The sequence below is a fragment of the Leptosomus discolor genome, chromosome 3 (assembly GCF_034619465.1).
Source record: "Leptosomus discolor isolate bLepDis1 chromosome 3, bLepDis1.hap2, whole genome shotgun sequence".
In the NCBI taxonomy this organism is placed as follows: Eukaryota; Metazoa; Chordata; class Aves; order Leptosomiformes; family Leptosomidae; genus Leptosomus; species Leptosomus discolor.
The window spans coordinates 59,184,916-59,201,901 of record NC_141393.1 but is presented as its reverse complement, the minus strand read 5'-3'; the positions used below and the strand labels follow the sequence as shown (position 1 = coordinate 59,201,901).

The 16,986-nt window shown below is 43.9% G+C and overlaps 1 protein-coding gene across 1 annotated transcript in view; it reads right to left on the bottom strand.

Moving 5' to 3' along the window:
- Positions 1 to 5,393: 5,393 nt before the first annotated feature.
- The window catches only part of FGGY (FGGY carbohydrate kinase domain containing), a 133,018-nt gene continuing 121,425 nt past the window's right edge, over positions 5,394 to 16,986 (bottom strand). Inside the window, exons 14-15 of the mRNA XM_086462351.1 lie at positions 6,286 to 6,347; positions 5,394 to 5,475 (exon numbers count right to left, since the gene is read on the bottom strand). Of these exons, the coding sequence (XP_086318477.1) occupies positions 5,394 to 5,475; positions 6,286 to 6,347 (144 nt within the window). The remainder of the gene's footprint in view (positions 5,476 to 6,285; positions 6,348 to 16,986) is intronic.

Sequence of the window (16,986 nt, the reverse complement as noted above, 5' to 3'; positions counted from 1 at the left end):
GCGCTGCGCTCTGAAGGGTGCCTGTATTCCCCAGTGCTTCAGCCAAGTCAGGGGAGCTTCTAGAACGAGTTGCTATCTGCAGGAAAAGCAGTTGAATCCAAGTCTCCCTTAGGAGGTCCGTGTCTCTCTGTAGAAGTGTAGTGTAGAAGAGCTAAGCCTCCATTTTTGCACAGTCACTTTGCAGAGTAAAACCATGTATTAAAATTAAAAGAAAGAATTACATTAATTTTCACGGTCAATTGTAGAAAGAAGAGGGTTTATTAATTCTGGTAACTTCCTCGTAAACATTAAATATCCTCAAATATATTTCATGTATCTTAATTCCTTTTTTTTTTTGTAGGTTCCTGTCTGATCACCTACTGGAAGTATAGTCCCTGGTTAGCAGCAATAATCTGCCCCCTCTGCAGACAAAAGGTAAGACTCACCTCCACCTGCGTTATGATACATACAAATTACAAGCTTGAGCTCTTAGGATCAACTTTACTTATCCTCTAATTTTCCACCGCATTTCAAAACCCACTTAGACTTGAACGACCTTGCAGCCGTTCGCATTTATCATTTGACACATGTCATATCAGGCAACTCTGTGAAATATTAAACGGGTCTCCAGCATTTACTTCTGAATCTCTGGGATCACATTCCATAAAAAGCAATATGGAAGTTCCTAATCTCACCCGACCCTGGCCAGAAGCTGCCTGCTGTGCTGGAAGGGCGGATGCAAGTTACAAAAGGAAAATGTTCTTGCTATTGTGGAACTGCCAGAGCTGGACAAAGGTCCAGTTGTGAGAGAGACACTAGAGAGTGACATGTACTACAGAACACTATCCTTTATACGGGAGATAAAAATACACCGTGCTAATGCCAATCTTTTCTTGTGAAGGTACTTCTTCTGGATAACGTCTCTTGTGAAAAGCAACAAGATAAGCCAAGTAAACAAACTGTACGTGACATCAGAGATTGCAACAAGCGTTTCTCAGGGCAACCTTGACCCAGAAGTATTCATAAATCTACATTTACCTAGTTAGTAGCACATAACACAGAGGATCGAAAGAGACTCAGCAATGAAAACTAGTTTGTATCATTATGAGAATTACCTTTCTGCGCGCTTATTGGTGATGCTGTAATGGAAGTGTTACCATCCACTGCTGGGTCCAGCCTAGTAAAGGTGCTTCTTGGAGTTCCTAGACCAGAGGAGTCCTTCTGCAGGGAGGAGAAAGCAGTGCGAGATGAAATACAGGAAGCAAAGCAGAACTAGAGATAGTCAGGCTGGAACTTTCAAATATGAACTCCGATTTGAACTCCAGGATTTTAACTTTCCTCTAAAATTTCAAATCAGATTCCATCTTAGAAAGCAGCTGTTTTTTTTTTCCCCAGGTATTGCCAAATTCGAACAGTCCACACTGGCTCTGCAGTGTCTTAAAGCCAGAATTCCAGCCAGTACAGAGATGTGGCAGGCACTGGAAATGATGTGAAAGATGAGGGCTGAAGGCACAAGTGAGGCCCATTCTTGACAGCATGTAGAGTATCACCAAAGCAAGTGTTTCTCTCCTGTCACATCCTGGTGGGGGGCCTGAAAGGACCATGGAGTCTGTTTCAGTCTACAGACTCAACTAAGCACTGTGGAGAAGAACATTATTTTTCAACCCAACAAACTAACTTTAATGAAGAGGAATAATCACTCAGTCCTGTGGTTCCTGTCCACACCAAGGCGAGGCTTGAGGCCTCATTTTCAAGCACTGATAGCCTACACTTGCTGCCAGATTTTAAAGACAGGCATGTCTCAGGGCAGCCATTAAGGCCCAGTTTCCAAAAGGATTCAATGTCAAGCATACTACTTTCTTTTCAAAGTGCTGGTGTAGCGGGGAATTCCTGTTACAAGTGTGCCTTTAGATACAGCAAAATAATTGAACAGCGTAGGTGGATTTGGACAGCAGAGAAAGTTTCTGCATTTGAGAGATGTGAATCTAAGTGTGCTTAAGAGACACATTCAGCTGAAGGAACTGCATGCACCAGAATGCAAAACATAACTCATCTGAATATTAAGTTTGCAGATTACCTTTATGACACGCTGTTATTCCTGACTCTTGCCTTGCAAGGAATCTTCACCTGGGGTGGTCTCATATGGATTTTTTTTCCCAAGAGTTGCTGTCTGCTCCTTTGGAACAATCATATGCTTGTCATCTCCATTTGACACGAAGCCTGGGCCTCTCTGTAGGGCACTTGGAACAGCTGATGACATGGTGGTTGTGTCCCTTCTTTTAATTTGCATGATAAACAACTGTCAGCAAATTGCATCTAATGGGGTAAATATGGCAAGGTCTGCAGCTCAGAGCATGCTGTCAGAGTCCTGACTGACTGAAACTTGGATTCCTTGGTCAAACTTCATCAAGCGACGACAGGCTTCTCTTTGATTTGGGGCAGCATATGATGGATTCGTCATTCTGCTGCTGACAAAGGCTGAAGCAGGACTCAAGCAGTACTTGGCATGGCCAAGTGATTGAATGTGCAAGCGCTTAGAAGGCGAGTTTTACTTGCTGGACTCTTTCATGCTGCATTTTTCTGTAACTTACCTTCATACAAAGTGCCTGAATTGAAAATGCCTTAAGCTACACGCAGGGCTTAAAATTGCAATACCAATCAACTTGCAGTTCAAGAATTTTAGATCTCTTGAGCCTTAACATTTTATATCTTAGCTCAACTGGAATAAAATTTTAATTTGAGAACTTAGCAAAGTGTACAATTTGCTAAGGCTTGTATAACACACGGAATGTTAGACAGTATCACCACAAACTCTTGTATCAGTGCTTTGTGTTATCACAGCTGATTACACATCCACTGGAATACAGATTTTTTACAGCTCTGCAATGGCTACAGTCCTGATTTTAACATGGGAAATATGACACTGGTAGTAACACTGGTTTAGAACAAAAATGCAACTATAAAATACAGGTACTACAAGGGGTGGAAAAGCATTAAAAAATCATGAAGAAATGTGAACAAATCCCTGTGTAACTCTTCCACATAAGCCTATGCAAGGTACATCGCTCCCCTGAACTCTGTGCATCTAAGCTTTAACAAAGTCAGCGTGACTGTTTGTTTCCCATCTAGATTTCATCCACTTCTTGCGATTTCCTTGTAAGTCTTGGTACCAGTTCAGCCAGAGAGATCAAGGCCGATTTCACGATGATGATATAAATAGCAGGAAGTTCATGGGATGTTTGCCGGAGTTGGGGGGAGGTGTGTGTGTGTGCATGTCTCTTTGTGTTGAGCTGCAAGGAGTTAAAAATGCTGTACAGTGCCAGACAACCTTACACATCTGCCTCCATATAATCAGTACATTTGCAATGTATTTGGAGTCAGTGGACTTCATATTTACATAGGAATTGTGTATTAAAAGAGATATATTAAAATTTATTAATATAATACACTGGTTTCCAACTGTTTTTCCTTCTACGTATTTTCAGCTGACATACATTATTGTGCCCTTGAATTGTAAGCTATGATACACCATTATGTTCCAGTTGTTTGCTTGCTTGTTATATTCTTTTTGTTATGATGTTTCTTCATTTTATTCCCATCAACTTTCATTGTCTTTAATTATGTCCCTGAACTTGTAAAGCTGTTTCTCCTAACAATGGGTACTTTGGAAATGGCAACAATTGCTTTTCCATGAACTACAAGGCAGGAAGTGCATTGTTTCTTTAAAAAAAATACCAGATGTTTTTGAGTGCTGACTACTAACATAAAAAAAACCCAGAAACTATTATTTTCCAAGTTCTCTAAGTGTAATTTTGCTATTGTGTAACTTCTGTTTGCATTTAACTGGGAATTACAGCCTATGCCAACACTAAAGACTGGAATTTCTATCAAGCTAAGTGTATGAAGATGGAGTCCCATCTATGTGAACACTGACTCCGTGGAAAGGGACTGTAGGTTGTTTCTCTTGCATAATACAGGCTCACCAGGAGGGTGGCAGTTCGCAGTTTGAAGAAAAGCAGGTTTCTCATGAGTGACCTATAACAGAGCTGCAGCTGATCTGAATATGCTCTTCTGTTCTGTCAACCCTTGCTTCTTAACCCTCTCCTTTGGCTGGAGACCCTGGTTTTGCTTTTTAAACAGAATAGTATCTTTTATTAATAAAAGTAACAGACAAACAGCAGAGAAATAAAGAATTTCTGACAGAATTTCACTGAAGGCACTGGCAGTATTTGGATCTTACAAGATCAAAACAATTTGTACTGTCAGGAAGGTGAAACATTTTTGCTGTATACAACCACACTCTCCTTCCACAGCCCAGTTATGCCACGACCTGTTGTTATGAGCCTGGCAGTACCTTGTAGGACCAACTACCCAGGGCAACCTTCAAAATCACCTGGGAACAAATAAAAGCCTTTTGTTGACTGGATTTGGCCAGCAGGCAGCCAGGAAGGTTTCTCAGCCTTGACAAATGCAAGTCTCAGTAAGTAAAATCCTTTCTCCCTCTGCGTTCCCTGTACCTGCTGTCGCTGAGCTCAGCTCTGCAGCTGGCAGGCTGTGTAGACACGCGTGCTCTGAGCTGGGTCTGGCTGAAGCGACGTGATAGGAATGGCCAGGGAAAGCTGGGCTGTTTCAGGGCTGACTCCCTGCGAGGCAGCTGGCAGGATGGAAGGAATGCACCTGCATTAGGAACATATTTTCAGCAACTGTGTCTACTCAACCTTGTCTTTTAATGTCAACAGCAGGTCCTTTCACGTCTGCACAGTGATTAACGCGCACCGAGGGCGAGCTACCCGCAAAACACAAAATGGCACAAATTATTGATAGCAAAATGACTGTGCTGCAAGAATGGAGACAGAAAAAAAGAGACCAGGAAACAGAAAAAAAAAAAGAGAGAGAGAAAAAGACTGCACAGCTGCAAAATATCAGCCACCAAAGAAGTACTACATTAGAGTAAAAAAAAACCAAACAGAACTTTCCAGTGGAAGTCATGTTTGGGTCTTAGCTGTAGCAGATACTAAAAGGACCACGTGTGATGCCAGGTGTAGTTACCCGTGAACAGTATGGGTAAGTGTAGCGCTTCAAGTCCATCCAAGTGTTACGTTATTCCTTGTGCTGTTCCTGCTTGTGGCCAGTCTAAATACTGGCACTGGGGTACCCGCAGCTGGTTGTCTTGTCTTCTCTGACTGGAACAAATGATCATTCCTTGTCCCTGGGGTGCAGGGACTATTGACAGAAAATACCCAGTGCTTCACAGTGAAGTGAGTGCATTTTATTTCTCATTAAAAATTAAAACGTACATTTTAAATCATATTAGTGTACTTTTAACATGGACAGTACAGTAAGAAGAAATTACCCTCATCACAAGTATCCGGACATTCGTTATCCCTGCTGTTCCCAGATCACATGACTCTGGATTAGAAGCTGTTCATGATGGAGCGATACTCTCTCTGATGTTCCACAAGTTTCAAAAAGACTTCGTATTTCTTGTCATAAAATCTGTATAAGAAAATTAATCTCAACAAAGCCCGAGATGTGAAGATTTAAATTCCCTGTAATACACACATTTACCACCTTTGCCTCACACCAGAGCAGCTTTGACTCTTTCCTAGTTACAGCTTTTACTAGGGTCAGAGCCCTGCATGCTGCCGGAGTACAGCTTCCACCCAAACAAACAATTACACCTTTCGTTTACCCTGTAGCCAGCACTGATTTTCAGACAGTTTTTCCTCCGGAGCCCTCTGCCGTGGGAGCGGGTGGGTGCCAGGGCTCCGCTGCTCTCCCACCCACGCCCGCCCGCCTGCAGAGCCCCAGCGCTCCCCGGGTCTCTGGGGGAGAGCCCACGGCTCCCCCCGACACGGCTGGCCCCCGGGTTCCGCAGCGCCTTCCGACGGCGGCCCCCGCGGCCCCGCCGCCGCCAGGGGGTGCCCGCACCCCGCCGCCAGGGGAGCAGCCGCGGGCGGGCTCCGGGCCGCGGCCTCGCTGCCCCCGGGCCGCCGCCGGCCGGTGCGGTGCAGGGCCGGCAGACACAGCTGCCCGGCGAAGCGGTGAAATGGCGCGGAGGCGCGCGTGAGTCGGGAAGCGCGGCTCGAACCCGCGGGCAGCCCCGGCGCGGCCTGCGCTCGCCAGGGGAGAGGCGAGAGGCCGCCGAGTGACAGCCTCGGGGCGGGCCGCACGGCCGGCGGCCCGCAGGACCGTTCGGCAACCCGGGTGGTCAGTACTGGTGCGTTCCGGCGGGGCTGCAGGAGGCAGGCCCGAGCCTCCCTGTCAGCGAACGCCCGCAGAGGAACCCGCAGCAGTCGGGGTTACCTTCTGTGCTCGCGGTTCGGCTGCACAACTCTCCCGATTTTCCCCATTTTCGCCATGGCCTCCTAGTAAAAGACAGACACAAACTGACAAAGCCTGTTTTGATTTAAAATACTTTTTGACAAGAACAAGATGTTTCAAAACCAATCGGAACGTTACTGATGTATTTTGTTTCGGCTGAACAGCCCAGATGGCATAAAATATGTTCAATCCCATTATATAGCAGTCATGAGAAAAAAGTACTGCAGACCCCTCAGCAAACCAAAATCTGTTCCTCTTTCTTACTGGGAGTCCGAGGCAGAACAGATTTACCTTTTATTATTTAACCAAAGGAAATGTTGAATACTGCATCCCTGGAAGGGAGATTTCTCAAATAAAATGATCCTGTACATGAGATCTCTTAATCATATTCCCAAAGTATCAATTCCCCGCAGCAAAGGAAGACTTGAGTGCGCTCCAGAAGCTAAAAGTAACTTGCAAAGTTCTGCTACAGAGCGCACAGCTGCCCTCGTGTTCCAGTACAGAGGTGTAAGAGACAGACTTTGATCCTACTCTGCTTTTGGCCAAAACGAATCAAAGGGATCTGACAGAATCCCCTGCAGGAGTCTCTGGGACAGAGTCCCAAGTGGAAGGGAGAGGACCGAATAATTTGGTTCCTTTCGTGATCTCTGTGAGATTCTGATTTTCTGTGGACTCTCCTGAGCAATCCTGCTGGAATGAGACACGAATCGCCGACGTTAATAGAGGATCAGGGTCTCAGGCAAGGGTGGAGGCAGCAGGCTATTTTCAGTGGAAATTATTTCACAAGGAGCATTAAAGCAATAGCTTTCAGATGGAACAGTGTTAAACATAAAAAGATCAGGAATGAAGAATCAGTGTCTGGCTAAATCTGTATCAGTGTTCATAGTTTCTAAGCAGGACCCTAAATCTGTTTTAATGTTAGTTTTAACATTAGAGCCTAAAGCACAGCACTGGGAGAGTGTCAGAATGACCTCTGGAGAACAGTCAGCCTGTGCTGCTGCTGGAAGCCATCTAGTCCACTACTATGGCTTGATTTTTAAAAGGGTTGGGTGATTTTATAGGCTGTAATATCTGCTGTAGTAAAATCTTTGCTTTCCACTAATCCAGCATTTTGCAGCTGAGGATCTCCTAGAACTTTACAACATAGATGCAATGTAAGCACAGTTTCACCGGCCCAGGACAGGCAGGGAGGCTCTGAGGATAAGCAAGATGACTGACAAATCTTACATCTTCTGGTTTCCTGCTTCCCCTGTGTTAAAGAAATATGATCACGACCTAAATGCTGGGATGTATGTGGGGGGCCCGTAAAGTCAGCAGGTACTCTTTCTCCCACGCCCAGCAGCATTTGCTCAGCCATGTGCCAGAGCAGCAGGCAGCCCCCAGCTCTGCCTGGCTGGCTGAACCTGTGGTGTTACCTGGCATGTTGGGCGTGTTTGCTTCATCCCTCAGCATCAACACGTCCTTTTATACTGCCAGTCCAAATGTGCTACTGAAACGTGGAACACCTACTTTCTACATCTGTCAACTTCAGGGGGTTAATGCTGGATGAAAACATGGCTCTACCAAAGTAAAAAGCACTGCCAGTGATGGTGCAGTCAGGCTTCTACTCTGCTAGGGCTTCTGATAAAACAGCAGGGAGTATTTCTGTGCACTCATATGCCCATGCTCTTTCATATGTGCAGAAGTTGATTGTACTTTGATTCCCCAAGAAACACCCTTGAAATAACACTTCTAGCGAGATAGTGTGTTCTTTTCCCTGGGACATGTGAGCCTGCTGGCACAGAGACTCTGCACACCAGCCAGATTAAAATACTGGCATGGAAAGGCTGCTGTCTTTCCCAGTAAGAGAAATGGGCATTTTACTCCCTGTTCTTTCAGAGGTGATACTAGCACAAGCATTGTGCCTCTTTACAATAGTCTTATCTTTTACAACTCCCTTACATGGCCAGCTGGATTTAGAGGCTACCCCAAAAAAAGGAACACACAGAAAAAAAACCAACCCTCAAAGTAAAAGACAATTCTCTCTGTTACAATCAACACTGCTTCTTCAGATAGCGTCAAGTCTTACAGAAAACCTAAGGCAAAGCCCTTTGAAGCACTCTCACTAATGGAAAGAGTCACTTTGCTTTCTGCTCCCTGCTTTACACCTCCTTTTGAATTGCCCTGGAGATACTGCACAAAATAAAACCAAGACATCTAAAGGGTCCAAACGTCTCAGACAAATCCTCTTGTTTTCACAGGTGCAAAAAAAAAAACCACGAAAGGGAGGGGCCAAACTTTGCCATTCACCCGCTCCGTGCAGATGCAGGGCCTGCCTGCCGCCGCCCCATTCTGGGCAGTGTTAAGAGAACAGGACACAAACAGTGCCATTTCCAGGACATGTTCTGCTTCTGCCACTAGTACACTACACACTCACGCTCTGCTTTGCTCTGAGGCCTCTTACGACTTCCAGTGCTGAAAAATGCATTACTGCTTCTTTGGGAAATAAGCCAGTCTTTTGAGATAAACAGATCTTCAGACAGGTTTTATTTTTATGCTGCTACTCATCTAACTCCAGGTCTCCTCAAGCTGATTCAAGAGAGAACAGAGAGATGGTCTTCTAAGGAAGAAACCAAGTCTGCACAAAGCTGATGAAAGCCTCCTATGCTCCCTGTGAGGTCTCTCCAAACCCCAAACCCTTCGCACAGTGACCCCATCCTCTGTCGAGCAGCCGGAGAGGATGCCACTGCTCCCATGGGGCCTGGCGCAAGATAGGCTAGAGAGGTCCTTAAAGGAAATCTGGTCCCTCGCAGCCTGATTTAAAGTAGGGAAGAGGGCCTGGCTGCTGCTCATCATCTTCTGCTGGTTCACCCATCTATCCACCTTTAGCTAAGGAGGAAGATGCCAAAGCAGTTCTTTCAGTTTATCAGGTAAAATACTTTTATATTTTTAAACCTACTAAAAATACATAAGTCTTTGAGAATCCACAGCATTAAGGTCTCACAGCAACTATCACAGTAATGTAGAATAACATGTTAAAAAAATACACAGCCAGCAATTTTCAACAACTCTCTCATTCTACATTGTTCAAAATATCCTAAATGAACTCCCTCTCTTAATTTGCATCTCGGTTGTGTGTTTTTTTGGTTTTTAAAGTCAGTTTGGTCATTGTTAGTTTGAACAAAAACTTTACTCCCAGAGGAGAGTGTTTTCAACAATTTTCTGGGGACAAAGAGGAACAGAACACTGAAAATATGAATTTATAATGAAATTGGAAACAAAGGAACATTAGAATTGCATTACTGAATCAGATCAACCTTGTGCACTGTTCTGTCTCCAACAAAGCCTTAAATATAGCAAAGTGATAATACTGCTGTTCAGAAATAGTTTGTTTGAGGGTTGACATCCAAATCCATAAATCCAGTCACCAAGAATTTCACAATCTTAATTTGAATGACGCTCTATCTATCTTCTTTGTTTGCCAGTCTGGACAGTACAATGAATACAGTGATTTAAACACAATGAATTCTCTCTTAAAACAAAATATTTTGTAAAATTGCTTTTTAATCATTTCTTTTCTCTCTTTCCATAAAGGCTATGCTATAAATAAACCCTGAAAGTTCGCATTTGATCATCATTTCTAAAGGCTGGGCAAGAGGCAAGTGAAGGGTTTACACAGAAAAAAAAGAGAGGCACTGTGGAGCAGAAATAAAGGGATGCATTCATGATTTCTAACCTTTTGTTGGAGTGTCAAAGCTGAGACAGATACAAGCCAGTAAACACTCTGCTTACCATGGAGAGAGTTAGTCAAACGGAGTTACCCTGCCCCAGACAGAAGGAACACAGGCCCAGGGAACCAAATTCTCCAAGGCCCACCAAGGTTTCAGAACAAGGTGTCATTTTGCTGTTGGAAGGGTGACCCAGCTGGAAAGGTCAGTGGTCATTCAAATTCACTCAGTACTGGAGGCTGAATTCTGCTCTTCAGCATGATCTGGGGCAGGGGATAAGTTTAAGACTCCAGGGTAGCCTCATCAGGCAGTAGCTCTCCCACTGTTTGGAACCCAGGGAAAACCTTATCTCCTAGGGAAGCCCTATTTTGACACAGCATATAAAAGCTGGAAATTTCAACTGTTGTCCCTTCGGTGATGGAAAGGAAAAGGTTTTTAATGCTGTGTGGCAGCCGCAGAGCAGCAAGCTACTCTGTCACTCCAGGAGGCACCAGGAAAAGCATGTCAGCCTGGCATCAGGAGCCCACTAGAGGTGCCTACAAAGGGCTAGCTTTAGACTGGGAGACCAGTCTTCTCTGATTCCCTACCCAATGAGCTCCTGCAAGGGCTGACTCAGAGCACCCAACATGATCCTGCTTATCCCACAAGAGAAGCGCATCTCCCTTGGGACTACAGAGGGAGCCAAGGAAGATTAGACTGCTTGTGAATAGTTCCTATATCTGATTTTCAGTAGTGACTCAAGGACTTAGGTGGCTGAGTATTACTGAAAATTAATGGGCAGATTTAGGGATGTCAGCCTTAGGTAAGGAAGTCAAGTAACAAAATTCTGTTGAAATTAATGAGCTGGGAACATCAGTCCCCTTAAGAATTTGGGGTTTTGCTTTATTGAGGTACTTGAAAAATTGTATCTGAAGTTAAACGGATGAGGCATTCGAGCACAAATGCAATTTCCCAGCTGTGTTCCCCCCACTTACTCATTTTGATAATCCCAAGAAATGTTTGGACCTTTACCTAGTGTAGTTATTAACAGCGAAAACAACACTTATCACCCAAAGTTTTACTGTCCAGTTTCAGTGGCTGAAAGCATTTGGCCTGTGCAGACAAAAGCATACAGCAAAGCTCACCAAACTGTGTAGGTATATCATGCTCCAGTTACAGCAACAGTGTGCCAGCTCCTTGGAGGAAGGATCCTTAGACAACATGAAAACCAAGGGGGCTACTCAAACGCAAATTAAGCAAGTTTTCTCTGTGAATGCCGCTGGTTTATGGCTCCTCCAGTGACAGCCATGGTTCTGTTGCACCAAGAATGACTGGCCTACGAATGATGGGAAGGATGAAAAATAACTCTGCTGTAAACCAGTTTTGGATCATAGCTTATAAAGTAACTAATTCAGGAATCTCAGAACAAGCTGGAATGATATGTATGGCTCACTCTTCTTCCCAAGCTGAAGTTGTTAATTCACCTCATCTTAGTACTTATGCAAAAGGAGGAATTTATATTCATTTTTATTGTGCCAATACAAGCCAAGTGATAAATTCTGCCATTCTTACAGCCAAGCGTGGTGAGAAATCTGTACCAGCAAACGTGCTTCTTCACACGTTCTTAAGAATGACACGAGTGTATGCATGGAAGGTCAGCCTCAATTTCTGAACCACACAGAGCTTTGAAACACGAATTTCACCCTGAAAACACCACCCAGACTCCCACTCAGGCCACTCTCTGGTGGTTTTGTACAGCTCTACTGTCACAGATCCAGCCTCAGAGGAAAATAATTTGCTCCATTCACAATAAACGAACATTCTTCCCCACCAGATTTGTTCTGATTTGCAGAACTCTGCAGGTGTAAGTACTTTCAAACTAACAGACTGATTTTTTTCTTACACTTCTAAGTCCTCATAACAAATACAGTAAATAATGTTATATATAATAATTTTTACTCTTCTTCAACAGTGAAGAACCTCTCTCTCACTCATCTCTATTCCACACACGTAAGCTGAGACTAACAGATGCTAACTAGCATCATTTTAAGAAGTCTAGTCACAGATATATTTGGATCTGAGGGAAATAAATAGATTTCTTGAAATGCTGATGTTCAAGAAATACTTTTAAACTTTTCTAAGAACTGTAAAAGCAAGGCTGCTATTTTCTTACAGGCTTTTATTTAGGGATTGCTTAGTCAATAGCCTGGAGATGCAAAACTCATCTTATCTATGCTTACGGGAGTTACATGAATGTATTTATGTAACACAGCCCTAGCAGAACATTACTTTTTAGTGGTATATGACTGCATGAAGAAAGCATGTGATGGACCATATACAATATTTTTCTAGTGGGTTTTTTCCCCCCCTTAAATTTGTTTGAGTTATAGGGGCAGATCTTGGCAGCATGCACAAAGCCCAAAATCTGTAACTCAATTCTCTGTGGTATTCTGAATGCAGTGAGCCAAGTTTTAAAACACATTATGGATAAATATTAGAGCTGAGCAAAAATGTCACACCTAAGACCAAAGTGTGAAAATTTGGCTTTCACTCATTTAGTGAAAAGGTGGAAAATTTCACACAACCTTGTATTTTCCTTTTGCTCTGTTCCAACATTGATTTCTGTGTTCATATCAAACCTCAGAGACAGAGATGGAGTGTTTCTGTCTGTCTGCATCTGTCAGTGAGACTACAGAGAAGGAGGGAGAAGAGGAGGGAAGGATGGAGTTCCAGTGAGCAGGACACCAGCTCAGGACTTGACTTTAAGTCTCTCCTCCAGGAAAAGTCACTGGCCTTTTGAATCTCACAATCCATTCGTTCAGTAACAGTGCTGGCCCATCTTAGAGGAATATTGTATGCATTTGTTTGTTGAAGACAGTTACAGCGGTGGAGGGGAATCAGGCAGGTAGCTTACAAGAAGCCCAACATTATTCTACCCCTAAACCATCCAACTTCAGTTGACAGAGGCCAACTGCATGCATCGTCAGTACTGAGACAAAGTAGTTTTCTGGTTCAAGCTCTGAATCAGGATGCAAAAAGTCTGCATAGGTTCCCCAAGTTATTTGCAACATGTAATTTACTCTTTTAATTTTCAGTTACCCCTCTCTGAAATAGGCTGTGCCCACCCTTTTCCCCCAGGTTTCGTTTGGCTTGTACGCAGAGTTTGTAAACCCCAGGTTTGTCCCTAATTTTGTACTTTGGGTGGTACATGGAGCTCTCAGTCCTACTGCAGCCCTCCGGGCGTCATTAACTATGTATGTATCACTCAACCTGCCCTGTACCGTAGGAGCGTGGTTTTCACTCCTTACTATCAGAGACAAGAAAAAATGGAAGAGATCACACAACAGTAGCGACAGGTGCAGATAAGGCCACAGTACCACTTCTACCACCAGAGTACCTACTTTTTACCGGGGTTCAGTGATTACGCCGAGTGTCAGACAGGCTATGGCCACGGCAGCTTAGTGTCGCACAGAGCTTCTGCTTCAGCCAGCCTGGCCAGCCAGCAGACAAAGCCATAAGAGGAGCAGCAGTGGCAATGCAGCTGCTGTAAAGGGTGGCTTGTCGTGCTAGCGATGGTATTAATTACTTATTCTGCAGACCAAATTTAGAATGGGATGAGGGTCAGCTATGATGGCCACATCATCTATCAGCTGGAAACTATGTTTGGGTCTAAGCTCCAGCCACACTGCTACTAAATATAGGTTGGTTTGTTGTTGGTTTGACTCTGCACTCCCCTGAGTTGCCTTTGACTATCAAATAATTAAGCAGTTTGCTTTGTGAGGGCTCCATTGCTGGCACCTCTTAGTGCCCAAAGCTGCTTGGATGCAAACCTGACGGCTTAGCAGGGGTTTCAGCTTACCCGGGCAAGGGAAAGAGCCCAAGTGTTTAGCTCCTGTTTCAGTTTCACAGATTGCTGGCACTGGGTGCCATGAATCAACAGTCTGTGGGCAACATCTAAGCAGTCTGCACCAGAGCTGGGACACGGTTTAGCTACACTTACCCCAACATGAGCTTGTATAGCTTATTCATGAAGTCTATGCTCACTTTACAATGTCTGTGTATGAAGATCCAAGACAGCTTTAATCCAGCCAGCGCAGATACTGCTAAGATGCAGTAACAGCAGCACAGGGGTCTGCCCAGCCTGCCCACCAGGCTGGTTTCCACAGCTGGGGGCCCACTCTGCCTCCTGGCCAGTCCCACGCTATGGGTGGCAATGCCACGGCTGGCAGCTTTGTTACCAAAGGGAGGCTCCCTGACTGGCATAGACAGTACATTTTCCTCACCCCCTTCTGAGGAAGAATAAAGTTGTTAAACCACACACAGCCTTGGTGTTACAACAGACTAAGAAGGTTTGTCCATGTAAACCACATGAAAATTAATTGATTTAAGCCACTTTTTAGGCTTGGAAACATTATGCCGACAGGCAGCTCTGTTTAACAGAAAAGAAGCTCACCTCGGAGTCAAGAGAGCAGATTCCTACACCAGCTCCCAATGCAGGGCACTGCGCTACAGGTATAAGCTAAATCAGCGCTCTCCCTGCTCATCGCTGCTGGTGAGGGAGTAAACTAAGCTTGGGAACGCTGCTCCTCTGCACAACCTGGCACAAGTTCTTTCCCTTCTCACCCTCTGCTTGCTCTATCTGTCCCAATGCTTCTGCCCTCAGTTTTAAGTGGTAAAACGTTTGGGGCAGGCAGGGCAGGTGTGTGCTTTCACACTAACTTGCACAACAAAAGCAATGAGCTGGACAGAAAGCAGGAGGAATCGTTTGGACATGGGAGAGTAAAACAGAGAAGCTGAAGAACAAGCATCCGCACAGGATATCCTGACACTCGGCTGTGTACTTGACACAGTATTTAGTTGAACTGCACCACTTCCTTTAAGGTGCAAAATTCAGATTTATTCAGCTGATTTCTTTTCATGTTCATGCCGAACATACAGCCTTCCTTGCATTTAGTCATTGAGTTCAAACTTTTATTTGCCATCTGGCAATGGATTGGGGTTTACTGGGGGGAGGCGATAGGAAAGGGGGCTTTTTTTCCCTTTTTTTTTTTTTTGCATCTGTATTTGCTTTATGAGCTATGGCTAAGGCATCATTTACACACAGGGAACTGGATCGGGTTCTTTCAATTCTTTCCATATGTTCACTTATGCTGTCAAAACATTTTTTTGATTTAATTAATCTGCACACGTCTCTCCGTTCATTTCCCCACTTGGTGAGTTTTAGCATTTTGGGGGTATCTAGCTGGGATTTTGTCATAAAACCTTCTGCCTACACTCTGCTTTAGGGTTACTCCATCAAGAAAACAAAACTATTTGCAACATTTCACTCTTCCCCATCTAATTATTCTTTCCCTATTTCCAACACTGGCTGAGGAGACTTTCCTTTTCCCCTCATCTTTCAAATACATTCTTTGCCATGCTCCAGTGTCTACCTGAGGTCAATGAGGGAAATCCCTGCTGTGAGTTTTGATCTGGGATTATTTTTTATCTAGTTAATCTGATGTTTGGTTTATTATAAAAACCCCTATACCTCAGAAATATGTTTACATTTTACCCAATCTGGACTGCATTTGGGAAATTACCCTGGACAGGGGCTCATAAAACCCAAGAAACTTAAAAACCCAAATCTTTCACTACTGTAAACCAGTACAAGGTTGAGATGTTAAAACAGAGAGTAAAACTGCATTAAAATATGAAGAGAGCCTTTCTAGTAACCTTACAGACATTCTGTCTCCAACAAAAAATTAAAATATCACTGAAGAGAAAACTGGTATTTTACAGATATCCATGTGTGGTGCGCAGAGATTAAAACCCAGAAGAAATGAGTAATCTGTTAAGAGTTTAGAACTGGACTGCATAGCCATTTCTCCTTGTGAAGCACTGTACAGAAAAGATAGCTGTCTATGGCAGAAGGCATTTGGTTTCCTTGCCATGATAGCTACAGACGAGGAGTTAGCAACCTTTTCTAGCACACTGTTCCAGAAAGTATTTTTCTTTCCCAAACTACAAGGCTAGAAGTGACTAAACTGAGTGAGAGCTGAAGCAAGGCACACTGACTAGCTGATGGTACCGTTTCGTTAAAAACCAGGCACCCTCTCTTCTCTAGGTCTGAAAATCAGAGGCAGCCAGGGCTGAGAAGCTACTGCTCTCATTTGCTCTTCTGCCATTAAAACTGTCCTTTAAGAACAGTGCTGTTCCTAAAAAGCACTTTAAGCGCAGGATACATATTGCTACAAAATTTAGAAAGCTCTCCATTCCCTAAAAACCTGGGAAGCCTGGTCTGATGGATGGGATGGACAGTCTGTTGCCAAATGTGCTCTAACAGCAGCAAGGAAGAATCTCAACCTGAACTGTGGGATTCCTGTGGACACAGAATTTGGAGAGATTTATATGAGGAAACTGTAACAGCCACATCAGAAGAGGTGTTCTGCTCCCCTTGCTCCTCAAAAGTTTGGCTTCTAAGTCTTGGAGACCATTGGGAAGCTGTAAATCCAATTCTCCTTAGCATTAAAGCTTCTCTGTAGGTAGAAACCTTTTTATAGGAGCAGCCTCTCTGTGTATTGCAATTACATTTATTGCATAGAAAAACCTGTAGGCACCAACTCACACAAATTCATTGGGAAGAAACTATTCTTGTTGGTAAATGTCAAAAGGTACCCTCATCACTACTCTAGCTATCTGTCAGGCCTGACAATTTTCTATACAAAAGCAAAACCAAGGGCTATTAATCCCCACCTGCCCCAGAGCCATAAAAGAGCCTCTGATTACAGTAATATTACATAACCTCTTTTAATGAGCAAATCTAAACCTGCCACCCAGCATTGACAGCAGGAGTTTTTAAAGGTATCTGAGGCATCCTTTTCCTTAAGAGATTGTCTAAGAAAGCATTTGTATTCATTTGGCAAATAGAAAAAGAGCACATTTTATAATTGACTGTGCCCAAAACAATAGCTGGTTCTGTCTGAAAACACACCAGTTGGAATTAAAAGTGCAGTTA